Below are 27626 nucleotides of genomic sequence, written 5' to 3'. Positions count from 1 at the left end.
CCAGTGATCATGCTGCAGCCATAATGAATGAGGTTTTTTAAGGCAGCTGTGGGAGCCTTTCCAGAGCCAAAGTATTTTCTCCTCTGATCTGGAAGAAGTTGTAAATACAAATCAGGCTCTGAGCTGATGTTTTCAGAGGCACCTGAGTTAAGACCCTGAGCTTTATTTTTAAAGGTGACTTAAACTAAGCTCCCCAAAAATACGGAGTTAGAGCACCTTAATAGCTTTTAAAACCTGACCCTGACTTACACGTTTATGGCCTTAGGCAAAAGGAGGGAAGTCTGGTCCTGACTCTGATGTTGAACTAGTTTGTCACCTTGGCCAGCCACCTCCACCTGTCCATGTTTCTGAGTCTTCTGTGTCTTTCTTGCTTTGTCCGCTGGAAGATCTTCATTGCCAGACATTAATCCTATCATGTTTTTGCACAGCACCGACTGCAGCAGGGGCCTGACTAGGGATGGGGCTTGGAGGTGGGACTATTAAGAAAATAATAATGACGATCCTGAATTCCAGGGATGAAGTACGTTAATTTTATAGTAGACCCATATATTGTTCCAAACAAGCATCTACAATACCTGGAGATGCTACCAAAAGGGCTTTTCCAACTAACAGGATGGAGCAGAGGGCACAAATGCCCTGGATTTCTTGGCTCCTTTGATGTGTAGGGGAAGAGATAGCGGGACAATATGTCTTTGACTGAGCAGTGTCCAGCCCCTAAATGGCAAAAATGAGACTATAAAACGCAGGATCAGTCTTTGTTTTCTGCCAGATCAGCACATTCTTTCTGTTATTGCAGTTATTGTTGTGTCTGAATACCTAATTAATTACAACAGTAAATGCTGGCTTCTTTAATCACAGCATCAGCTGTCTTAATCAATCTTAATAATATGGAATCTGTACTATGGCACCCATGAATTTTAATCTACATAAATTTCTTAAGACCTCTCGCAAGCTTGTTGTACAAAATGATATAATTATGGATATAGATTAGGGCTGTAGAGAGTGATTTAAATTGGATTTAAGGAGAAGGTGAATAGAGCCCTCCCACTCATTTATTTATTTATTTAAATCCTTGTCTTCGCATAGATTTTTTGTTTGCTATCACTATTTTATCTGCACTACCCCATCCCCCACCTCCCCTTGACTGAACAGCACTGCCTCCCTTTCATTGCCCTCCTCCCCCATCCGCTGCCCCGGAGGTGATAGTGACCAAGCTGCAGCTCCTGAGAGAGGTGCAAAATACCTCCAGGACAGTGAGAAGAATGAATAAATGAGGCAGAGCAGAAAGCTGTGCATCCAGTTGATAACATGCTTCTGCAAACCCATGCAGGGAACAGCACTGCAAAACAGAGTGAAAGAGATGGAATAAAGCATGTTTATCAGGAAACGCATAAGCAATCAGATGCAGGGAGCGACGAGGATATCATACAGGTGTAAGGTTTGCTGAATCCTTCCACCGAAGTGAAATCCCAGGGTGTCTTAGGGATTTGTGCCAGACACTGCTTTTGTCTCTCAGAAGCACTGGGACCCTCTGATTTCAAAGAGCAGATTTCCTTGGCTTTCTCATACCCGGAGCTGGAACAGGGACACTGTCCCATACCCCGCTTTTGGGAGGCTCAGGCAGCAACCATCGTCCTGTTTCCTCACCACCCCCGTGGCTTCGGTGCAGATCCTCCTGATTTACTCCCCTGACCATCACAGCAGACTCCAGCCCTCTATGCCCTACAACCATTTTCACCTGGGGCACCCATATAACAGCTCATCTTGGCCAGACACGGTAGCTGGGTTACTGGCATCTCAGGAGAGATTCTTTATAGAACATCACTTAAACCGATTTTATTTATTTTTAACAACGTGCTTCATTCTGCCACCTCCATTCTTTCTTTCTCTGACAAAAGCTAAATGTCAGGCCTAACACCAGCTGAATGCCCCTTTAAAAAGCTGGATTTAAATCTAGAGATATATCAGTAGTAAGAAAGCTTCCCGATGTTAATTTTAAAGCACTGGTATTTTATGCTGACTTGGGAAATCATCCTTGGTTTTTGGCATCAGGCAGAGGGTTTGGAAAGTGACATTAACAGATCTACTTTCTCTGAAGGACTTGGGAGTCCTTTCTTGACTTTTGCCTAATGAATAAGTGCTGCCTTTGTTAAATTTATATTTATGGCCATATAGTAGGTCATTGGCTTGTTTTATGTCTCCAGGTTTATGGAAGGTTATCTGCCATGGTCACCTTGTGGCATCTTGGCCAGGAGAGTCTTGCAAAGAGACAGTTGTATCTGAGCAGGATTTTTCCCATGGAGATATGGAAATGATCAAATTAATATAAAGGTGATGTCCAGGGATAAGGCTCTTGCCCTGAGCTGCCAAATGAAGTTAGTATTAGTATCTGTTTCCACAGTACACCTTTGGTTTGCCCTGGCAAGGCCAGATCATCAGCTCCTGCAAAGTCGCGAGGCTACATGGACTTCAGTAGGGCTGACACAATTGATGGTCGTCCTATGGCCTCTCAGGAGCCTCTCTGCTTCTTTCACTTCACCAGCTGATCCTTAGCGTGTACGTTACATCACGTTTAATCCCTCATATGTCTGTATGTTGGACCTAAGATCTCCATGAGTCTGACCACAAGAAAAGCTATTTCAAATGTCATCTATGGGCACATTTGCACAGATAGTCACCAGCACATCCAAGGTCTTTTAATGATGATACAACTTAGAGATACGCTAGTTCTGGTCCAAAAGCCCCTTTGAGACACATTGCGATACCTATGTTCCTCATACAGTGTCTGCTATACCCCTAGAGCTCTTACCAGCCCTTACTCAGGTATTTACCTTCTAGGCCACAGTGGGCTTGCACCCTGGCACAGACAGCATGCAGAGGAGCTGAGATCTGTTCCCAGACCCCCATGCCCATGTTCAACTATTACTTTCAGTAACAGAGAAGACTGGCCAGCTGGATGGCGAGAACGGGTAACAGACAGGGAGCATGGGGTGTGTGAAGGCCACAGAGGTGCACATCCTGTTAAGTTACATGTATCTTGTGGAGGAATAAAGCAAACCTTCCCTCATGGTCTTCTTGTGCTGAGACACAGAAATGACTTATCTTCCCTTTGATGGGAATCACTTTGAATTTTAGCACATGGTGTGCTCAAAACCTACAGTCACACATAACGCCTGGGGCAGGTTGGCTCTGGATTGTGAGCCCCTCGTACGTCTCAGCCCTCACTGAACTTCTCATGGTTCGGTAGTGTGTAGGAGGGCTGTCACTTTGTTGAACATAGCATGGCCACAACTTCCTCAAATGCCTAATTTGTGTCTTGAGATTTCTGGATTGATACCAGTCGTTGGCTTCATATGCGCTACAGCTGGGAGCGCAGGCAGTTATGCCCTTCAATAGGTTTAATTCATCTGGCAGAGTGAGCGGAGCATGAAGATATGCTCATGGCTGCCCAAACTGCCTTGGCTTCATGCCGGGGTACCCAGCCAGCCCTGGAGTCTGTGTCCCTGCATCTTCATAGGCCCTGTTGGCCAGCACAGCCACATCCACTGTACTGAAGTCACACCTTCATTTGCTGAGTAAACACACTCTTCGAGCTAAGGAAGATGAGTTCTTCAGTGAGCAAAAGTCACCACATCTCTTTTTAAGAGCTACCAAATTAAAAATCCCTGCAGGTGGTGACTTACAACTGGTTTTCCCAAACAGCCAAGGTAGGGTATGAGACTACAAGTAAAACACGGAGCCCCAGGCCAAGGGGTGCTCCCCTCCCCTGCCTCCTGATATCTGTTCCTGCAGCCCAGGGATGATTTTGACTTGCTCTTTTCAAAAGCATCTGGGGATGGATTGGTCTGTGTTTGGGTCCTGTACGTTAGACCAGCCACTTTGCATCTTCTTTGCTTTTGAGTAAGTGATTCCCAGCTTGGAGCAAAGCTGTCTGAAACCAGGGGAGAGCATTCCCACTGGCTTTCATGTGCTGTGAGCCAAGAGGAGATTCCCTGTGTGATCTGGGGCACAAGGCAGCTTCCTGAGAAAGAAACATCACCTTAGATGTGACCCTTGCTGACAAGTTGTTAAGACTCAGGAAAATAATGAGCTCTAAAAGCTTTGAGCGGGAGGGGGAAAGGCTGCATTTAAAGGCCTGTTGTCCCAAGCACTTTAAATAAAGCATTTTTCCACTTTTAATATTTAATCTTAAAGATGAACCATGATTTTCAATGTATCTTTCCTAAGCATAATAGCTTAGTTATGGTGGGCAGAGTGTGGCTGCAAAGGCAGGCAACATATCCAAAGATGGGGCAAGGAGAGCAGCTCTGCAGTGAGCCTGGTGGTCCTGTTCAGGACACAGACTCAGCTACAGCTAGGAGAGCGGGCCGTTCCCACGTTCCCAGCTAAGACAGGGAGTGAAGGAAAGGACCACAGTCAGATCCATGCTGCACAGTGACTTCTCCCGTATCAATGAGGAGACAGACATTGCTAATAGCATGTCAGAGAAAGAACAAGTATGTTTTGATCCAGCCCCAGTTGGAAAGGAAGGAAATGCTGTGACTCTATTTCTTGAGCAGCAGAGACAATTTCTTCTTCTAGCTCTACAAACAGACGAGTGCAACCAAGGAAGGGCTTTAGGGCAGACACAGTAGATCATCTCCTTGACCGCAGACTGCAAAACCATGGATGTCTTGTAAAGATTTGTTCCCTTTACCACATGTCCCCTCATCTTCCTCAGGTGATTTCTTCTACCTGACAGTATTTGGTAGTTTTTTGGGGGTCCAAGGTATTATAACCCATTCTCCCAAAGATACTGGTGTATCACTCAACCTTTCATGGCGAACCTAAGACAGAAATCCCACTTATTTCTTCCTGTGACTACCCCATCCTCAAAGTCCTTGTGATTCAGTAATGCCCATAATGAACAGGAACCTCCAAACCTTTAGCCAGCTAATTGGGTTTGTCCCATCAAAGTTTGGTCTTCTCACCATTCCTCGTATTTTGAGACGAAAGTGCAAGACCTTGCAAGCTTCTATCATGATCAATGGTCATCTTTGAAGTTAAGGTTCAAGGTGCTGTTTGCATCTGTGAGAAAACACTTTGTCCATGTTCCTTCAGTCTGTAACACTCATGTTTGCCAAGCTCCCTCACCTTTTGGCATTCAGTCAGTGACTCTCCTTGGACAGGTCAATGGCACCAGATTTCCCTTCAAGAGTCCCACACGTCTGCATCCTCCAAACCCTTGCCTCCAGCCACACCTCTGTGCTTGTAGGAAGGAGGAAGGTGGGACGGAAGGGGGAAAGTGGCAGCTTCCCAAGGGATCATGCTACAAGAAGTAAGAAGCTGGAGGGACTCTGTAAATGTAGAACTGTGCAGCATCAATAAATACAAATTAAACTCATAACAAGAAATGAAATATTAGGGCCAAGGTGACATTTGGACTGGAGGTTCAGCCAAGCTTTGCTTTAAATTTTTTATTGCTGCAGATAAAGAAAGAGCTTATCCAACATGTTTCTCTCTCTCTCGCTCTCTGCCTATCAACCAAAGGGGAAAAAGAAAAAGAAAATCTTAACTAGCTTTGGTTGCATTTGAGCTAGACTTCAAAGTTTCACAAAAATAAACAGTTTTAGGGGGGAGGAATGTACACTTGTAAAGAGAGAAAATGCACTTTGAAGCCAGCAAGAGACTGCATGCGTTACACAGAGATTCACAGCACCCTCCCTGGAGCAGACAGTGTCCCCCTCCCCTCCAAGCAGCATCTCCTCTCTCACGGGGGCTGCCTGGCAGCAACACAATCCTTCGAAGGGATGTCAGGATGGCAGGAGCCACTGCTTTGTTCTCTTCTCTTTCCTCCTGCTATGCCCCTGTTGTTTTCTGCTCTGATTGAAATTTTCATGTGACTGTAGCTGTCACTGAGATCTGAGTTTGCACAGCACCTAGCACAGTGTTAGTCCTGGCTTAAGATGAGTGCTTTTGGGAGTTTATTATTGCAATGCCAAAAATCCGCATGATCAGATGTGGGCTCCATAAATTAAGCCTGGGAAAGGAGGGGAAAGTTTTGTATGCCCTCTTCTCCAACGTCTCACAGGGTGACAGCTGGGAGGCAGAGCCCTCCTGGTCATCGCAGGGGACTCTGTGCAGTTCTATCCATAGGGTGAGCCAGCTGCTCCTCTTCTGGGACCTTCAGCCCCTGCGTCTGTCTGTCTCACACCACATATCGATAAGGGAAGAGAAAGGGAGAGTGATTATCATGCTTTAACCCCTTAAATCTTTCTCTCTCTTGTGTCTCCACAGCACAGAGCCCCACTGCAGCAGACCCCTTGCAGCAAGCCTACGCTGGAGTGCAGCAGTACGCAGGTCGTTAGTATTAACACATTCTCCCAATAAACCTTTCTCTTCTCTGAAGTCTTTAATCTCTGAACATGTTTAAGGGGGCTGGGGGAAGGGGTGTGTTTGCTGATATAGGGGTGAGCTGGGGGCCACAGATCCTCAGACTAAATTTGAACTTCTTGTGAAAACAAGCCTAAAGCCCAGGGTCTTCTCTCCCAAAAGGAGGAAACATCCTCCCTGTCCCCAGGGAAAGGCTCCCACTGACCTATACCTCCATGCAACTTCACTGGCAGGACCAGGTCTGGTCTGCTTAGTGCAGTGCAGAAATGCAAAATCAGGCCACTGATTTGGAGGCCACTTTCTATAACAGGTTTCTTGAGTACCACAATAAGACGGGGAGACGGGCAACCAGACCCTGCAGAGCCACTGCTGCTGTGGCTGGGCAGGGTATGGTATGTCTGCACATACCCATATTTTTGGGTGTATCTGCACTGGCCATACCCCAGCCAGTTAGTTTGAGGCTTGCTTAGAAGCTACACAGACATACTCCTGGCTTCCCAGAAGCTTTCTCCACAGCTCCCAACGGGTCAGCCTCCACTCGCATCACACCACATGTATGCCAAGCAGCTCCTTTGCAGCTGATGGACTGACACCAGCCAAAGTGACCTGGTGCAGACCATGACCCCACTGTGTTCAGCCTCCCCTTGCGAGGTGTCCATGGCCAACGTTGCGAGGAAGCTGCCACCCCAAAGTCATTATTTCCTGTGGTAACTGGAGCAATCATGGGCTCCTGCTGAGGAATGGCTATTATCTCATGTCAGCACTGTATCTGGCAACTTAATTTAATTCTCCATGTAGGGCTTCATTTGCTGGTGTTTTAGTTATTGTCATTTATTGCTTGTGAGGTTTGATAGATGGGAAGCAGCACAACCCTTTGAGCTGTTAATTAACCCCTCTGCACACACATGGCCCCTATCCCACTCTCTCTGGGCTCGCAGGCGACCTGTACTCTGTATTTTTAGCAGCAAGGCACATCATCTGCCATCTGTGGTACTGAATGGCTCCCCTTGTCTGCTTGGTGGGGGAGCTGAGGTGGGGAAAATCATTTAATTGCCGCACACTGTTTCCACTGTGTTTGTGTGTGAGAGAGGAAACCTCCATGGACATGAAAGAAAATGTATACCTGAAGAGTGTATGTGCAACTGTGCCTATACAGTGTGTGGGCATATGAAGGTTAGAGTAAGGGGAGAAACACGCATGTAAACTGTTTTTATAAGCATGTGAATTAATCAGGGTGGAAGAGACACTACACAGGGAAACACATGCAGGCACTCTGCACATGGCTGGCAGCATGGGCATCAATATGCTGAGCTTGTGAATGAACGTGTTTGCAGTACAGCCTGGGGAGGTTATGCACCTCTGCTGGGAGAAGTCCCAACATAAACCCCCACTGACACCACGTGGCTGTCCCCAGTGTCACTGTTGATGAAGATGAAGGGAGGGTGAGTGCTCAGGGCCATGTGGCACCTCCTCAAGCCATCTCAGGCTGCACAAGATGGTCCTTCACAGAGCCAAAATGCAGGGGGAAAGCTCACCTTTAGCTTGGTATGATGGTTTGCAGTGAACACTCCTTGCTTCCCAGCACTGAAACCTGTTCTTCTTCTCTCCTTTTCTCTCCCCTACAGCTGCTTATCCTGCTGCTTATGGCCAGATTAGCCAAGCGTTCCCACAGCCACCTCCCATGATCCCACAGCAACAGAGAGAAGGTGAGTAAATGGGCTGTCCTCCTTTCTGGCATCAGCACACCATCCCCACCACATTGATTCCCCTCCTCATGCACCTAGAGAGTGCCCATTAAACAGACAATTGCTCTGAATCCCTGGTCCACTGGGTCCTTTCTCTATTCCTGCATGTGGTGTGGCATCACTGGTACTAAGGGTAGTATGCAGAATCATCCTTATGGAGAAACGCTGCTGAGATCTTCTCAGTCCCCAGGGAGGGGAGCATGCTGATGTGCATGAGCCATGGAAAGACCTGTTAGCAGCACAGACAATAATGTCCAGGGCCATCTGTGTTCAGGATGAGCAACAAGAATGTAGATAAAAATGCAATTGCACTGGAATAAAGAATTTAATAGGAAACAAAGCACTGGTGGCCCTTCATTAGAAGCCAGAAACATGATTTCAGATACCTGCTATTTAGAGGAGCTGATCTAGTCCTTTTAGCCTCCTTTGATAGCCTGGAAATGGAAATCAGGCCTTTCAGACTACAATCTCTATATCAGGACGAGATGACTCATGTAGTAAAAGTACCCATTTCTTTACATTGACTACAAGAGGAGCCTGGGTTTTCTAAGTCTGCAGGACTGGATAGCTTCAATTGAGTAATGAAAAGTAAGAAGAGGTGAATCTCTTACTATTCATATAAGTGTTTTGGGAGACAACCATGCCATGTAATGTTCCCTTTACAGTCAGCGGGTAGCAGTGGGATCCTGAGAGGCAACCCCTTCAGGTAGTCCCAATTGTCCTCCAAGGAGTCCACTGATCCCTTTTGACAAGAAGAGGGGACTGCTTGCCAAAGTGAAGCGTTTAATTCAGGTGCCTCAGCTTAGTGTAGACACCCTTGTTTTAAATAATTACATTTCAACTTTTATCCTCTATTATATCACTAATTCAGATATATTCTATGTTATACATGTTATTATATATCTATAATGACATTTAATATTTTAATATAGTGTAACAGGATGAAATGAGTCAAGATGACACTATCAAACTGAACTATTCTGATGGCTTAGAACTACATTGGGGGAGAAATCTCATTTTGTAAGAAAATTAAAAATGTTGGCATTTCGATCTAATTTGGAATTAATTTTTTTCTGATGTCAGAATTTCCTGGGGAACACAACTTCAAGCTCCTGATTAGCTCTAGTACATGTTCCTGCTGTGAGAACAGATGCACAGACCTAACGTATCATTACAGAGATGTTTCCCCCATGCTGAAGGACTTTGCTTTTTATTACTTACTGGGGCTAGATTAAGCACAGGACAAAATGGCGAGCAGATCATTGCTCAGCATAGCACGGTGCCGGGAACCATCAGAAGCAAGGGATAGTCATTGTGCACACTTGAAAGACCCACTGCCCAAAGCTCCCTGTGTTCACAAGGCATGGTGTGTCTCTGTGGGTTGAGGGTGAGTGTCACCCAGTGGAGAAGTTATCTCATAACTCCTCACTCCTTTCAATAAGCAGCTGTTATTGGGGGTGGTTGGGGGCCAGATACAGAGGATGAACCACCAGTCCAGTGCAGGCTGCTGTTCCCAGTGTCCTCTATTTTCCTGCAGTGTTTAGATGCTCTAACTTTCTCGCCTACTTGCTAAAGGAATAATCTCTACTGTATGGCATTCCCTTTTAGCAGAGGGTCAAGACCTTTAAGCACCTCTAACCTTTAACAGGAAAACGCAGCAAGGGGGAATTCTAATAGTAACAATAATAACCCTCAGTGCTGAGAAGAGTACGTCACGTTTGTAAGAACGTTCACAAACATTGATTCATTAATGAACCAGCCCTACCACAGCAATAACATGAATGATCACATTGTTAATAACAATGCTAACCCTCCACTCCTGGATCCTGGTTGGACAACAAGCCCAGACCCACTTGGCTGCTGCAACATTCCTGTAGAGATTAGTCATTACTTTCACATGAGTGCTGAGGCTGCTGGCAGCTGACGAGGTGCATGGGGTGGAACAGATCCAAAACGATCAAAGCTAGAGATGAAGTCTGGTTTCAGTCCATGCCAGCCAGGCAAAACTTGGGTGTAATTTTAAGTTTAGATGGTGTTACTCATCTTGACATAGTTTCTGAAACCCAGAAGTACACTTAGATATTAAAACAAAGTGATGCAGGCTCGTGACTCTCATCTTCCCTGTACTCAAACATGCTGGGGACTGAATAGCCAGCAGGTGAAGAAAAGGCAACGAAGTTCCAGCCTCTGAGTATTTTCTGTAGAGGTGAGGTGTGCAGCTGACCAAAGGGCTGCAGGCTTACATACAGCCTTATGGGACAGCCCATTTTTAATTACTGTTGGAAGACCAGTCTAGTCACGGCCTTTCCTTATGACACTGATTGCCGGTGTTGGGCGTGCAACAATAGATAGATGATGTCATCACAGGTACATGGGGTTTACTCTTGTTAACAGTGGATGCCCAGAGATAGGTTGGGTCTGCGCCTGTCCTCATGCTAGAAAACTAACAATGAGATGGAGGGTGAAGAGGTGGTCAGAGCAATGGCTTAGCAGCTCAAGTCCAACAAAGCCAAATCAACACGGACACACCACAGAGTTCTCTATCATGTGCTTTTGTGGCCTCAGTCACAGGTTTCTCTATTACCCAGCATGGTTTGCCTTTAATTTATAGACCACTCATAAACTGTGCATGCCTTAGAACTTTTCTTTCCTTTTGTCTGAATCAAGGCTATCTATGCTTCTTGTGTACCAATGAAGAGAAATATCTACAACTTAAAGCCATAAAACCAAGAGCCACGGTAGGTGTCAGGGTAGAAATGACCTTTGATGCTCTTCTCATAATGTGTCGTGAGGGTTAGAATTCGAGCTGACTTACAGTCCTTTTGAAAACCAGCTGTGATCTTCCTCTGGATCCAGTTAACCTGAGTCCTTTAAAACTCATTGCATGTGTGTGCTGAGAAATAACTTAGCTTTTCATAGTATTCTGAGCTGAACAATTCATATTTCTTCATATTTCTTAAAATATGCACACATCTACGAAGAAGTGGCATACACATAAACACATAGTCTTTCATGGAGTGTCCAGATTAACTTGACTCAGGCCAAAAAAATCCAACAAGGTAGAAAGGCTGAGGCAGACAGATCTTGTTTTGTGAACTCCTTTACCAAGGAGTCTCACTGTGGTAGGTAACCTAGAGATGGATGTATTTAACAAGAAATTGCTTGTTAAATTCTAATGGCAGAGTTTTCACAATTAAGGATAGTAAAAAATACCAAATTACCCCAAGCTGTTTCTCAGGAGCAAGTGGAGTTTTCAGCATTGGAAATTAGCAAAAAGCCTCTGAAGATGTGAACAGAGTATGGCCTTCATTGTCTTAGTCGGTATTGGAAGATGCTGCATGGATTTCTCAGCCACCTTTCAAAGCTGAACTGAGCTTTGGGGATGGTCTCTGCTTTTTCACATCCTTCCTGGTCTCTTCCCCTTGGTCTCTGAGCAGTGTGAGGCAAAGCTGATTTCAAGGTGAACTAAGGGTTGTTCTCTTCTTGAGACCAACCTCTAAACCTTGTGTAGATGAAGTTGCATGCCTCCTGTCTGCCTTATGCCTTAGTAGGTGTTTCTCAGCACATGCAGGCAGTATCCCTACTCATGCAGAACACATCCAAGACCCCAGGAAATGCAGCTGGTATTATGAAATGATTTGCCAGTTTTACAGAGCAAACTGCTGGCTCTGGTGATGTCAATGGGAATTTTGCCACTAACTGCAGCAAAGCCAAGATTTTACCCATTCTATTATAATGTGAATCTCAAATCCCACAACAGAAATGCTCTGGGGCATGTTCAGATGAAGGAATGAATTTTTCCCTGCTATTCTGGACCATGGTCTTCTCCTGGGTAGAATTTCCTCAATTCTAACAGACAGCTAAGAGGGTCGGTGTTTGTTTAACACTTTCAGACTGTTTCATGTCTAGTTTACTGTGCCAGTAACTCCACATTGTGTGGAAATGAACTGCAGCAAGGAGCGGAGAAGGGATAGTTGCTCAGTGAGGGGACTAAGGAAGAGGCAGACGGGAGGTGGAGGGAAGATAGAAAAGCTTGGCATGAAATAGGGGAGCATGATTGTGGGCCACTGAGGTTCAAAAGTAATTTAGCTAAGCAGATGACCGGGTGCCTAATTAGCTAATTATCCCACCATACCGCTATCCCCCCCATTTGGAAGAAACCCTGTTACCATCCTCATGACCTCTAGGAAATGCACAAGATGCAAAGGATCAGCTGTTCCTTCATGACAGTCCTTTTAGCAAATTAGTGGGGAAAATTGTGCTTAGCAAATATTCATTAGGGCTTCATTTTCCATTAATCCAAAAGGAAATGTGGAGAGCCTGTGACTTCAATCACGCTGAGGCCCAGGAATTTTAATGAGCTTTAAATGGGCATCTGTCAGAATCCTGACTTCGCCGTACTTCTCCTGCCAGCCAGGGGGATGAGTAATGGCTAATAAAAGGTGGGAGCATCTAGGCGAACTTCTCTCCCTAACAGGAAAGGCAAAGTTGTAATTTGCTGTGTTATGACACCGTAATTATGCCCTGATGAAGAAAATGAGAGTATTAAAAACTCTTTCCTTCTCCACACTGTGACCTGGACGTCAGTTGGGGAAAGCAGGCCAAGTCAGGTCACAGGGTTGTAGGTTGTAGGTACATGGGCTGTAGGGAAAGAGGAAACCCTCCTTCCCTCTGTCCTCTTATCTTTGCTGCAAGAAACACACAGTGTACCCCCTTCACCTCAACCTCCCTGAGCAAAGCAGAGCCAGAGTTACCTGTCAAGATCACCTTTGGAAATAAGACCATGAAAAAACACAGTCCCTGCCTCCTCAGACTATACAGTTCCCTACTAGTGAACATTGGAAAGGGTTCATATGTCAGAGGGTTTTTTTCAACAAAACCACTTGGATACACCTGTTCCCTTTTGACTTTTGTTCAAGTCTGTACATGATTAAAAATAAAACTCAAATTGAAAAGTTTCATTCTAGGCTCTGTGACCAGAGGCAGATTCTCTGCCTTCTGCCCCAAAATGCAATTTCAACAGAACATTTTCTGAGGGTCTCTGCTTTAACAAAACTGCATATTCTAACTAAATATTCCTCTCTAGATATTTTTCCAAGCAGCCTCTGAAATCTGTAAGAGTATATGTTATAACATTGAGGCAAAAAAAGGGCAATTCCTCTTGTCTAGTAATATGGATTGAAATCCATCTGTATTCTCTCTTGCAGAACCCTCTAGAATGGGGGACATAGCCAGACAGTCCAGATGGGGGAGAGTCTTCAGGCTGAGTCAAGCTGTGGGGTTGAATATAAAATGCTACAAAACAAAATAAGCCTGTGGGTTTGTGCATATCTTTCTCTTTGTTATCACAGTCCTCACACAGATACAACAAGCATAATGAAGCTTCTACATGCAGACACTAAGAAGAGGCAAGGGTTAGCATGGGTCACCTAAAACTTTACAGATTAAAGGACATTATGAGGAGCAAAGAAAAACTATGAACCGCGTTCTTTCACTCTTTTTGTTCTTTTTCCTCCATTCTGCCTTTCCTTGGCCACATGTGCTGCTGATGCGTTCCTCTGCCTCCAGATTTTATCCTGGTGTCTGTCCTGGGAAAGTTAATGAAGTTAGTATAGCCTCTAGGTGACTTTCTGAGTTCCTGGTCTTCTGCTTTGTCCATTCCTCTGAGAGTCTACAGACTGCGTCCTCGAGGTGACCCTTCACCAGTCAGACAGAGGGAATGCCAAAGTAAAGCTCCACCATGTGCTTTCTCATATCCTATTTCTCTCCATTCATGGGTCTTCTTTTTCTCTTGATAGGACCAGAGGGCTGTAACCTGTTTATCTACCATCTGCCCCAGGAGTTTGGGGATGCTGAGCTGATGCAGATGTTCCTGCCTTTCGGTAATGTCATCTCCTCGAAAGTGTTTGTGGATCGGGCGACAAACCAAAGTAAATGCTTTGGTGGGTAAAGATAACAAAACAATTAGATTCATCCAGGAAAGGGCTTTCTCTGAATACTTTACCTTTCAAACTGCTTTCTTTCTGCTTAAGCTTTATGATTTCTCTCAATTTACTCCTGTCAATACTTTCCCTCTTTCCTTTTTCTCTCCTAATTGTCTCATGCTCAGAGTTGTGTGTGCTGCTTAGAGGTGAAGGTTTGGCATCTCACCAGCCACCGGGTGCTGCAGCTGCTGGTGGTGGGGTGGACAATATCCCCCCTTTGAAGGGGAGGTGGGAAGGGTGCAGAAAAGACTAAAGCACCTGGAGCAAAATGGAGAATGTTGGGGGCGTAGGTGAAATGCTGACAGGGTCAGCAGCATGAGCATGTGGCAGAAGGGGAAATTTTGTACCTAAGGAAAAGGAAAAACAGGACATGGGGCTGAAGGGAAGGCAGAGCTGTGGGGGCAGCTTTCCAGCAGCTGTGATGCATTAGACTGCAAGGGGTCAAGGGCTGAACATCAGCTGAAAACCTGCTTTTCTGGGGGGGTGGCTGCTTGGTGGACCGCGGGCAGCCATGCTCTGAGCCCGCTGGACCCAAGCCAGTGCCACAGCAGATGGAGACAGACCGAGCTAACCCTGAGCCTCAGCTGAAAGGCCATGCTCAGAGGCTGGGTTTGAAAGCTGCACCGTGCTCACACAGCTCTGGCCTTGCTGCTGGCTCAACCCCACCAGCTGGAGCATGGAAAGAGCACAGCCTCAGCTGCTTGTGAGCCACCAGCTAGGGACACCCTGAGCTGCACCCACAACGGGAGGGCTCAGCCTGCCAACCACCATGTGGTGAGGCGTGCATGGTGTCTCGGTGGGATCCTGCTGCTTGCAAAGCCGTGCCTGTGAAGGATCCCTCCTGGCAGTGCAGCGGCATGCAGACCCTGCCACATTTGATCCCATCCCAACTGGCCGACAGGGGATCTCCCCCATCCATGTGCCCACAACTGGGATGTGTAATTTCTGGTTCTCCACCATCTTGCACTCTTTGCAGACCTTCCCTGAGAAGTGCAATGGGACAAACTACTGCCTTTCTTTTCCTGTTACTTGCAGCTGATCTGGACTCTGTCTCTCAAGCAAACCTCCAGAGTTAACACTTACTGAAGTTTCATTTGATTTTAAAGCCACTCTCAGTCTCCACACTATGCTTCCCCTCCATGCTGCCTTCCCTTTTCTTCTCCTGGACAGCCACCTCCCAAAACTCTTACTTCATCCCTTCCTAGCTATGGTGCATGTCAGACAGTACTTCCAAGATTTTCATGCTCCTTTTCTTTGCACGGCTCCTCCTGCCCATCCACAGAGGGTCTGAACAGGTTTTTTTTCCACCTTTAATTGAAGGAGCTCTGTCCTCTGATGTGAGAGGGCACAGCGTTCTCCTTCACCAGCAGGCACTGGGTTGCTGTACTCTCAAGTACTAGAGGAATGGAGGACAAAGAGTTTGGTGTGAAGAGGCAGTTGGAAATTCAAATGAGAAATGATGAATTAGTCCCGTTCCCTCCAGAGAGCACCTGCTTTTTAGAGCTTTAACCATATAAAAGCTCATAACAAGATGAGCAGACCAGCACAGCTGTAGGTGACATTGAATGCTTCAATGATATTCACAAGTTAGAAACGGACCTTTGGCAATGAAATTGCCATTACTATCATAAATATTTAGGGAGCTACTGAGCCAGGTTCTCCACATACTGACAGGTGAGAAGACCAAAGGTAAATGGAGAAACGAGCTGAAAATGAAGTCCAATAAGGGAGAGTATCTTCTGGAAGGGTATTCACCTTGTCCTCTCTCAGCTGAAAGGCTTTCTGGCTACAAGGCTACATGGGGATAGCAACACATACCCACTTTGTGGGGCAGGCTTATGGGGCTGCCTTTATTGCTGTTTCCAAAGTACTGTGAGATCATGGCTGATAACTGAGCAGGAACTGAGGGATCTGAGCAGAAATTTTTCCTGACATTGAGTCTTACTGGGGGAAACTATACATCAGCTTGTTTGATGAAGTAAACTCTAAAACCAATGGTGGTATATTCCAGCCTGAAAGCAGGAAGGTGTCCTTTGGATGTGTCAACTCAATCACAGAGGCAAGCAAAGGCAGGTATTAGACATTGCTAGTGGATCTTACTCACCTTGCATTAGCTTCTGAAACACAAATATCCAGTCAGGTTTGGGCCCCGAATGTCAAGCCCCAGTTTTCTCTGGCTTTAACTTACTTTCCCATAGACCTGAGTGCCTGCTGTGACTATTGGTCTCAGACAAACGTGTTAACTATGCTGCCATGTGCACCACCTCCAGAAGGATAGAAATAACAAAAGTCCAGGTAGATAATAATCACAGGTATGTCACGCTGTTCTTCAAAACCTCCCACCCTGGTGACCTTCAACTTTAAAGTGATATAAAAATGTAGAGTGTATGACAGAAAATCAGGCCTTTCATTTGTTTTGCTAAGTCCACTGAAGCTGGCAGTGATTATAATTTTTTGTTCAGAAAGTCAGTTTAAAAAAAAAATAAATAAATTACTTTTTCCTAAAGGAAAAGAAGGGATTTTTTTAAACTTTGCAAGTAAGAAAACTTTCCTTTTCTTTGTAAACATTTCCCAAAACTCAACATGTAAAAACATAGCATTTGCATTCTGTTGCGCTGTTTTTTTAACCCAGCTAGAGCTCTCCAACTGATAGCCTGGGGGGACAATTCTGTCTGGCCCCAGAAAGATATTCCACCATTATATGACCTTTTAAAATGTATCTGCTATGCAGATCCCAAGTAAATTGCTGTAACAGAGTCTAGCCCCAGGTTGTCAAGAAATTGTCAAGAAGTCCTGCTTTAGACAAACTTAAAAAATTATATGGAGAAAAACATCACTGTGTTTTTTTCCATAGAAACAGAAAATACTTAATTTGCTCTTCTTGTCTCACTGTTGAACTACCTGCAAGCAGCTGGCACCAAGTGAGCAAGTCAGTAGAGCAGCGTCTCAACACAGGACTTTTATTCCTTCCCATTTGGCTCTGAATTCTGCCCTACATATTCAGCACACAGTTATCTCCTTTGACTGCTACTGGCAGGTTAGTGTAGAGGCAGTCACAGAGTGTTAGGAAGAAAGAGAGATCAGCCACAAGCCTTTCTACTGGTTTCTGGAGTCCATGACCTGCAGAGAACCACTAGCACCTGCACACGCTGAAGAAACCATGCTGTGGTCATGAAGCCTTTGACTTGCCCAGTTCAGAGACCGCTGCCTCATGGCTGACAAGGATCAGCAAAGAATGCAAGCTACAGCAAACACCAATCTCACGTGTTAAGTGTGACAGTGCTCAAAATACGTCTATTTTTTTCCGAGCAGGACTGTTTGATGTAGTGTGTAAGACTGCCTGAGAAACAACCCTGATTTCTCACTGAAAAAAGTGATTTAAATTAGGAGGCTTCTTTGTCTTCGACTTTTCTTCTGCTGCACACATCCAGGCTACACCCAAATGCTTCATTTTCTCTTCCAACTTTTCAAAACTCTGGCTTTTATTTTCTCCATTGTCCTAATGCAGCTGTAACACGGCCAAATGCAAACCACAATTCTCCTTCCCCCTCACCGACAACCTCTCCATCCCCATGGCCTGAGCTTCCATCACGCCAACCATATCAGCATCTCCTTGGGTTTCTCCTCAGGTGTTGCCTTGTCTGCCCTCTCGTATTCAGACTTACTGATTTCACCTTCGCAGCTCTTCACCATTCTGCCCTTCTGTCTCCTCTCTCACTTGTCCTTCACTCAGTACCCACCTGGTATCTGCAGCCTCTTCCCTTGCACTTCTTTTACAGCCAGCATGTTCCTCCTGCCGGACCATGCTGTCTAGTCCCAGTGAAATGGCAGGGCCATGGCAGGAATCATTGTCTCACTCAGGGAAAAACTACATTTAGTTGAGCACTCCTTGAAGACAGTGACTGCCATTCTCACAGCAGGCTGACCTAGGAAGTTTTGCACAGAGGCACAGGGTGCTACAGCCTGAACATCAACTTCTGCAGGACCCTGGAGCTTCTCTCCGTGCAAGGCAGAGACTGCACAAGGTCTTTCACCTTCCCACTGCATATGTAGAAGTTTCTCTGTGCGTAGGTATGCTAAATGTCAGAGGACATATCTAAGTGCTGATCTCAATGGTTCTGGTGGTAATTCCCCTCTCAGTTATGCAGGCAATTTAAATGTGACCGGTTTGTCTACAAGGCAAAAAGAAAACTCCAATAAAATGACACTATTAAGAGTGCAAAGGCAAGCAGTCAATGTGAGAAGAGCAGTTCTTTACATTGCCCACACATGGCTAACTCTACTAACTCTACCTCTCTTGTAGGGTGACCCTACAATACAGTCCTAATTTCAGGAGCACTCACTGTTGTCACACAAGATACATTTTAAGAAGGTATTTGAAGATGTTAAACAAATGAAATACAGAGACAGACATGTTCTAGGAAAATGTTTTAACCGAGGAAAGAGAGAAAAGGATAGGTTTGGGCAATATTAATTAGGAAGACATGACAGAAATTAGAAAAACGAGGATGTAGATGGAGCAGCAGAGGCCAAGTGGTTACTCCAAGGTGTCAAATGAGATGTAGATAAATTAAAGCTAGAGGAATTGCTTTACTGGTGGAGCTGGAAATTCATTACTCCAGTCACATCCTTCTGTGAGCAGTGAGCAACTAGATCTGCTGGCTTTTTGCACACCATTGAACAGCAGGAGCTGTCAGGCCAGTTCTGTTCCATCCTCCCCTCCTTGGCCCCCACATGTGTCTCCTTGGCATGTGCCTGTTCCCCATATCCACTGGCATGGCAGCTTGAGTTTCTCCACATGGGACAATAACTCCAGGAGACTTTGAAGAACCTCGCTTATGGCCACAGACACCATGGTTTCCCTCCAATCAGTTCAAAATTATTTGATACCCCAGGTGTGAGCAACGACAACTGCTGGGTGGTTTTCTCCTTTTCTATGCATTCCAGACAGACTTTCACACTGGCAGGAAGGATGTCCCACTCTTTTTTGAAATGTCCCACATTAAATGTAGCAAGGAGCATTCTAGTTTTAACTACAAACTGCAAGGGCTTCTCAGAACCGTAGACATATATGGTGTAAAGGAAACATCTTGTTTGACTCTGGGTACAACATGAACATCGAGTTTCATTCCCACTTCCTGCAGGGATGCCACTTGAAAGTTACTAGCATGCCACCCTGTTTGGAAAAATATCCAGTCTTCTCTGAAGATGCCAAAAGAGAAAACATAACATCATTTGATGAGGGTCACAGCAGTTAATTACTTTTGCTGTTAAATATTTCTATTCCCTACTAAACTTACTCTGGCTCCTCATTTATGAAAAGAAACAGGGGAGCCAGAGGAGAGATATTAAAGGTGAGAAAAGCAGTGAGGAATGAGGACTGGACACAGGAGGGGGCGAAGCTGAGAAGGGCTGAGGGATGAGTAGAGCTTGTATCATGTTATTAAAAACACATTGTGGCAGTTCAAGACGGCAGTGTGGTGGCAGAAAGGTGGAGTGGGAGATGCAAAGCAGCAGGCAGGTGGTGATGGGCTGCAGAGCTTCAACCTGGAAACTGAAACAGAGAGGAGAGAGAAGCACCAAGGGACTGGCATACTGGCAAAGCTATGCAGAGCCCTGGGACCAGGGGCATTGCAGATCAGGTCTAAAGTGCATTGGCAGTACTCCATAAGACATAGGAGGGAAACAGTGGACCCTGAGGTACATCAGGAAAAATATTGTTCAGCACCTGCTCACAATGTGCCTCCAACACACCCTGCCAAATCTGGCAGTTTCTCATTTAATAAAAAAAAAAAAATTAAAAAAAAAAACACAAAAAAACCAAACAAACCAAAACCAAACCAACAATTCCTCTTATGTTTATCCAGGGAAATAAGCAGGCCCAGGAGTAAGTTGGTGCTGCAAGGGTAAGAAATTAGTCTCGTGCTCCTGCTCCATATGGGAACCAGCCTAGCTGTGTACCTTGGGTTCCTCTTCCTGTAGCAGGACTCTGGATCCTTTGCACAGGGATTTAGGATCCATGGATGAGAAGAGTTATTTAACAGCTCAAAGTTTTTGGTTTTGGGTTTTTTTTTTTTCTGATTTTTTATTATTATTATTTTGTAAATAAGAAGATTCTTACCCAATAGAGGAATTATTAGAAAGCACTTGGGAGAGAGGTGGAGCTCTGCTTGCTGCTGTTACCAGTCCTATGATTAAATATGATTTTTTATTTTTTTTTGCTTTTAACCTGATTTCAAATTTCCTACGAAAATTATCTACATGAGCTTTTCTCCCTGTAGCCCATGGAATTAGGCTATGTCCTTTACTTTGCATGATCTAGTGGCACTACATTTTGTTTCGGGTCCCTGGACAATATCAGGTTGTCATTCCCATATAGCTACCGACCAAAGCTCAGAGTGTAATAGAAGAAGGCCACTAATTTGGGTGCCTGGGTTGAGGTGATATAGGAATGATTTTTGAGCCACATTAAGCATGCCTAACCCCTGGGATGTTTCGTTTCAGATCAGCGCTAGTATGTTGTGGTCCTCTCCACTCTGAAAGACCCGCCACAGGCAGGCAGCCACGGAGAGATTCATGAGGTGTCCAGCTCAGTTGGAAAGTGATCCAAGAGTGGGAGGACACCGTGAGAGGGGTGCTTAGTGCTCCCAGAGAAAAGGGGAAGGAGGCACAAAAGTTCATTATTTGCTAGCTACTCTCTGTTATACTCCAAAGTGGTCAGGCTCTGAGACTTCAGGTCTGCAGAGTAAGGATGAGACTCTTTCCCAGCTGATAAGGAGAGTTGTGTGAGTAAGGAAGAGAAGGAGCTGTTCATCAAACTCACTGCACAACACCTCCAGCCATTGCAGTTGGCTGGGGGAGGCTTTAGGGAGAGGAGGAGGAGCGGGAGAAGTATTAGGGCTGTGAGCCACTATTCATTTACAAACTATAATTAATTTGATGTTTAGATTAATTTCTGATGCACTCTCAAAGGTGCACTGAAAGCATTTTTCCTTTATTATAATGTTGATTGCTTATTGGGGAGATAAATCTAACTGTCAGTTATGCACTGACTTACCAAAACTTTCAGACCAAGCAAGCATGTATGCATAAGGAACAGCTGTTTGCAGCTCTCCAGTTAAAGGGACAGCTCTGTCTTTTCCCAATAACTCACATTAAAGAAAATCTATACTTTGTACACAGGGATTTCTGCTTTCTTTTGTAGCTTAACAATTTATTAGACAAGACTGTGTTAGCAGAATCTATCTTCTATTTATCTGTCTGTCCATGTGTCTGTTACTATTCCATCCATCTTTCCACACAAGTAATAGACAGGATCCATCCAGAATATTTTAAAGTTATGGGTATCTTTGTATATACCTACTCATATGCAGACTTATACAATCATTTTAAATGCCTTTACTCATGGGGTAATTAGATGGAGGAACTCATTGCTACAGGGTCTTTGTGGCTACTCATTTAATGACCTTCAAAGGCGGAATAGCTATTTATGTGACTAATAGAAATGACCAATGTTAAGAATTAATGCCAGAAGAAAGAAAAGAGGGGGGGGGGGGGGGGGAAGGCTTTTAAAAGATATTAAAAAACTTAATGTTCTAGGCTTCAAATCAGTCCATCAGGACTGGGACCTAAGAAAAGAGCCTGATGGGGCTCTCGTGGGCCTGCACAGCGTACTATCTGCTGCCACCTCTTCTAAAAAACCTTTGACATTAGATAGAGTAGATGAACCTGAGTCGTGTATGGCTGGTCCTACATGTGCTGTAAGGATGTTATAGTCTCAAATGCAAATGCATCCATGTGTAGAAATGCCAGAGGGCGGTCTCCAGTGCTACTTTCATGCAGGCCAGAAATTTCTGTTCTGAAGTCAGAAATAATGACACCTTCAATGGGCAATCGCATTTCTGAATTCAAGGTGATTGATCTGCAGAGTGCAGGCTTACCACATCCCGCTTTCGTGAGACTGCAAACCCACCACAGCATTTTGGTTACCCATTACCATTACTATATTTATTTTTGTTTTCCCAAGAATTCTCTGATGTAAGGCAAATTCAAGCTGCAGAATGGACGAGTCTCTATCAGTCCATCCAACCACGCATCCAACCCCCATATATCTATCTTCAACTTCTTTATATCCATCTATCCTGCCTCATTCACTGCACAGGACTGCTTTTCAGCATTCTGAAGTCTGTCAGCTAGCTAGTTACCGAGCAGCTGTTCAATAGTTCCTCACAGCTCTGAGCTTGGCCTTAGGCCTTCCTTCCCACAAAATATTCAAATCTACTACGAATATGAATTTACTATTATTTCCTTTTTTTTTTTTTTTTTTTTTTTTCCTAAGGCACTTCCCAGCAGAGCATCTGGGATATCCACAGAGCTAAGTAACATCATTTTCACAGTGGTCAGGGTGTCTTCATTTCACCGAGGGGATGATGAGGCATAGAAAGATTTTCAAAATTATTTATTATTCCGAATCTCAGATGCCATGAGCCTGATTAGTCTGTTTGCTTGTTTTCTAAAGTATTTAGCACAATGCAGGGCATGCTCAAGCACTATGCCATAACTATCCATATAAAGTTTCTTTAATGCTCGTGTACCATTGGCTCTGTTTGGGCCATGATAATTCACTCAAGGCTGGAGGTTGCTCAGCAGTAACAAGGGCCAGGGAGCATCCCTAGACAGCAGTCAAGACAAGGCCACCCTCTTTCGAGGGATAAGAGAGTTTAGTCATGTAGATTTAAGCCATAATGTACCATTTTCAGTCAGAACCTGCCCTATTTTATTTACTAGCAAAAAAGTAGCCTAGGAGATCTTATTAAAGAAATGTTATGATATATGATATACCAGAATAACTGGGATGTCATGGCAGAAATAGGGATCAATTCCAGTTCTCCAAGGCAGCATTTGGTTGTACAACTACAAAACCATCCTTCCCCTGCCTTATTTACTTTCTACATTCCAACACTTGCAATAATGAGTCTGATACATTGCCATTTTCCTCACCCTGTTATGTTATTCATTCTCTACAGTAATTAAAACAGGGATGTCATGAAAAAGAAAAATACAGAAATGTGTGCTTAGAAGCAATGCTTTAATGCATATACAAAACAATACAGAATTAAAATTTTATAGGTAACATCATTTCTTGCATTTCTAACTCAAGTGCTTAATTTTGCAACCTTATCATTGTTTGAATGTATTAGTGCATGTGCTATCCTCCCTTTTCAAGTAAGCAAATCAAAATAAAAATATCTCCAGATGAGATTAACATCTTCAAACAGCGTATATTGACATCTTCAAAGGTTGTCACCAGGGTATCAACTTGCAGATGCCCAGAAAAATAGGTATACCTTTCTTAACCATTTCCAAGTCCATCTACCTAAAACTCTCAACCAAATACAATATCGTCTCCACTCTCCCCAGTCATTATCTGTAAAATAGTGCATATGCTTAGGTATGTACGTTATCTATTTTATATATATATATACATATTTCTGCAATAACAAATATGTCTGCAAGTTATTAAAAACAATGAAAAGCACTGAAAAAGTGGCTTGATTTTGGGCAACCTGCTCCAATGCTTGCTGAACTTCAAGATGAAAAAGCTTTACCAATATATCCAGTCTGGACCTCTCTTGCTTCTGTTAATGTCCCTTGTCTCTCATTCTCCCACCATACACCACTGTGAACCACAGAATCATAGAATATCTCAAGTTCGAAGGACCCATAAGGATCATCCAGTCCAACTCCCTGCTCCTTGCAGGACTACCTAAAACTAATTCGTATGACTAAGAGCATCGTGCAGATGCTCCTTGAGCTCTGATATGCTTGGTGCCATGATCACTTCCCTGGGGAGTCTGTTTGATGGACCAAGCACCCTCTCAGTGAAGAACCTTTTCCTTATGTCCTATCTGAACTTCTCCTGACGCAAGGAGACTACCTCTGTATTCTTGCTCTCACAGGGCATGTGCTCCAGCCCTTGCCTGTCACGATGGCCCTGTGATGAACTCACTCCACTTTGTCACTGTCTCTCCTAGGCTGAGGGAAAGGGTTGCCCAAAACTCTAAGTCCAGATGTGATCTAATGAGTGCTGATTAGGGAATAGTAATCGCTTCACTAATTGACTGGCTGTGCTTTTGTTAATAGAGCTTGCAGGCCAGGGAACATGTCTAATGAGATCCTCAGTGATGGAATCCACAAAAAATCTAGAGACAGTAGGACTATGCCCCTTTCATCGGCTGAGCTTTAGTGCCCCTGATATTTAGCCAGGTATGTTTATTGTTATAAAAGGGAAGAGGTGTATCTAAACATCTAAGAGCAGCTGCTGTCTTCAGCTGCTTCACAAGCAACAGGTTTTATCCCTCTCTGGCAACATGACCTACTAATCTGATTGTGTTCTGACCATTTCAAGGTGAAATTATATGGTTGTTCTAAAGATAAGTCTCTAATGAGCCTTTAAAGTCCTTCTCTAGAAGGGTTTCCAGAAATTGCAAAGTATTTACTCTGGTCATTGTGCATCTCCTGACATGTTGAACAGGCTCCAGAAGGATTATTGTGTTATTGAAGGTTTAAAAATGGTTATGAGAGAAGAATTTTTGTTACTTGATTTTAGGACTCAATGCAAGGGCCAGTTTTTTTAGGGGCAATTTATATTTTTACCCCATCCCTTCAAAATAAGATTCCTGTCCAAATTATCAATAGACATCCTGCCTTTCTCAGATCTTCACTTTTTCTAGTCAAAGGGATTTTTGTAAATGTGTTTTCCAGCAATATTTCACTCCCCATATTTCATTTGAAGCATAAGCTTATTTCCCCATCTCCCACCGAAGGGCCGATCAAGAATTCAGACAGGTCATTGGGCACAAGCCCCAGGAAGCCAGAATTAGAACAGGCTTTAGTCAATCTATGATATGATTCAAGTCCTACAGACTGAATAATTCTTCTGAGAGACTGAAGAAAGCTCTTCACAGAGAGGTCCAGGATTCAGGATACTATTTTGAAGGCCATTAATGGTGAATACTCTGATGGAAAACCCACAGGAATTTATGATCCTCTACACTATAATATGAAGTTGTTTCATTCCCATTAACGTTGATAACAGAAGAGGCCAGGTGATCATTTCCCTGTTCGTTGCGGGTAGTTGAAAACACAGACATCTTACTTTGACACTGAAAGGACCAGAGATGGAACAGATGGTTGGACCTGGAACAGTACATTATTCTCCAGCTTAAAATATACTTGTATAACTCCTTCCTTTCACCTCTTGGTGCCCAGCATAGCTCAGCGTCAGCTCACAACCTCCTGGTCTAGATATTAAGGGATTTTCTCTTTTCCTTTTCTTTCCCAATGAGTCGCCAGGTAACAGCAGGGGTTTTTTCCTTTTGATTTCAATTTTAGTTTTGTTAGCTGGTTTTTACCCACTGGCCTCCATAGAAAGCAAAGTATTGGTTTGAAAAGCACGGCCAAAAACTGTTCATCACTACTTCAGGTTTCAGAACAGAAACTTCCAGACTGTCCCACAAAAGAAGCTTCAAATCTTTCTGTATCTGTTGGGTTTCTCCAGCCTGCCCATAATGAGGTACCAGGTGTGGAATAACATAAAGGAGAGAGGCTGTTAGTTGCCTATCCAAGTAATGATCAACAGGAGCAAGGTGGGGAGATTCCATACATTACCACACCAGAAATGTATCTATCTCAAAGACTCCCTGGGACATAAAAGAACTGATAAAAAGTAGTCGCTAGTACAATTCACAGTGCACCTTCCTGATTCGTTTTCCTATTTTGAGAGTTTTTTTCTTCATTACCCAGGAAGGAATTTACTTCCCTACTATGAATTACTATCAAAAAGAAGATCACCTTCTATGATGCTTGTCTCTTATAGATCAAGAAGGATGATTGGTGATTTCAGTAGCTGCAGTGTTCATATACATGGCTTTTTTTATTAAGAACCCACAAACTGATCCAGGAGACAACCTGGGAGCAAAGAAATTAAAATTAAGATAAGAAACAGATTGTGACATGGCTGGTGGGAGCTTCAGTAGTTATGTTCATCTTGTTTATGTTGTACAACTCCAACAAAACAAATGTAAAAATATCTTTTGTCTTGATTCAACAACATTCTCAGTGCATCCTTAACTGAGCACCTACTTAGGTCCCACTCATAACTTGTGTAAAACCTACACTAAGCTTGTTCTTTGCTTTTGGCTTTACACTGGCAGAAGGATTTGTCTCCTCAAAAGTTCATCCCTTTTCCAACCATGTACTTTCCCCATAAACCTTATATGACAGATCATGAAACCAAACATTTACAAGGAAGGCTCAGAAAGCAAGTCAAGAGGAGTTCCTTCCATTTCTGAAGGCAGTTAGGAAATTGCTTCAATTCTAATCATCATTTAAAAAGACCAAATACCATTCACCTGTCTGTGATTCCTCACTGGCAAGTTTGTTCCTTGTTAAGAAGATCATCCTCATCATTATCATCCGAGTTGGAACATTATGCTTCTTTTAGAGGAAACACAATGCTTCTTGTCCACAGCAGACATGTTTGTATGCTGGTCCAGTATTTGATTCATGGGGTCTCCAAAGAATGGCTGAAGCCTGAATCCTTCACTTCTTCCATCCATTCATTGGGTAACTTCAACTCCTACTTAGCAGAATGGGTAGAACCACAGTATACAGCATCAGATGAATAGTGGCTCAACCTTCAGACTGTCCACATTCTAGTCTAATCTTGAATCTTAACCTTGTGGTTTCAATGTGAGTCACAACAGTAATTTCTGTATGAAAATAACTATAAAAACAAAACAAAACAACCAAACCACAAACAAAACACAACCAAAAAAACACACCACAAAAACAAAAGCCACCAACCAAACCCAAAAACAGATTGTGAAAGAGAAGACTCATAGGAGAAAATTCCTTCTTGGTTTGAACCAGAATATTCAGGGTCAGTATCTACAGCCTTCAACCTTCTTCAAAGAAGGTACTGCTTCTCTGAGACACTATCTGGAGAGCATCCAACTGACAATGCACAATAACAGGGACCACTATTCTGTACATTCCAGCTCACACTGCCTCAATGTATAGAAGTAGTTTCATTCACGGGAAGATGGGAAGGTGACATAAGGAAGATGCTTGTGTATTTCAAGCTACCTTCTGCACTGGGTGTTCTGACCTTTAGAGAAAGTTAATCATGCCATCTACTTTCACTCTTCATTTAATCTCCCCTTCCCATCTGTTCAGTTTCTCTCAGCTGGAAGCAAGATGAAGAACGAGTACCAGTCAGCTGTCTCAGTGGTCCGCAGCCCACACTTTGGGGCCATTTATTATAAGGCATTAACATCAATTGTCACCTCTATCATGACTGTTACCACAGTCCATGCCAGATGAGTAGGCAAGAACTGATTTTCTAAATATCTGAAATGTGAAATAAGCAATAGACAGACAGACAGACAGATATGCAGTATCAGAAGGGACTGTTCTGATCCTTTGGACAGAACTCTGAAATATCATATGCCAGATGCCTTAG

General features: G+C 44.0%; 1 protein-coding gene across 11 annotated transcripts in view; it reads left to right on the top strand.

Annotated features, from left to right (window-relative positions):
- The window catches only part of CELF4 (CUGBP Elav-like family member 4), a 721304-nt gene that overhangs the window by 660957 nt on the left and 32721 nt on the right, over positions 1–27626 (top strand). For 5 of the 11 annotated variants that reach the window (XM_040580541.1, XM_040580542.1, XM_040580538.1 and 2 more), the window contains exons 9-11: positions 6277–6342; positions 7998–8078; positions 13916–14059. In XM_040580541.1, coding sequence (XP_040436475.1) covers positions 6277–6342; positions 7998–8078; positions 13916–14059 — 291 coding nt within the window. The remainder of the gene's footprint in view (positions 1–6276; positions 6343–7997; positions 8079–13915; positions 14060–27626) is intronic. The other 6 variants (XM_040580543.1, XM_040580540.1, XM_040580547.1 and 3 more) reach the window with 3 other exon arrangements.

The sequence above is a fragment of the Falco naumanni genome, chromosome Z (assembly GCF_017639655.2).
Source record: "Falco naumanni isolate bFalNau1 chromosome Z, bFalNau1.pat, whole genome shotgun sequence".
Taxonomy (NCBI): Eukaryota; Metazoa; Chordata; class Aves; order Falconiformes; family Falconidae; genus Falco; species Falco naumanni.
This window is presented reverse-complemented; position numbering and strand designations above follow the sequence as displayed.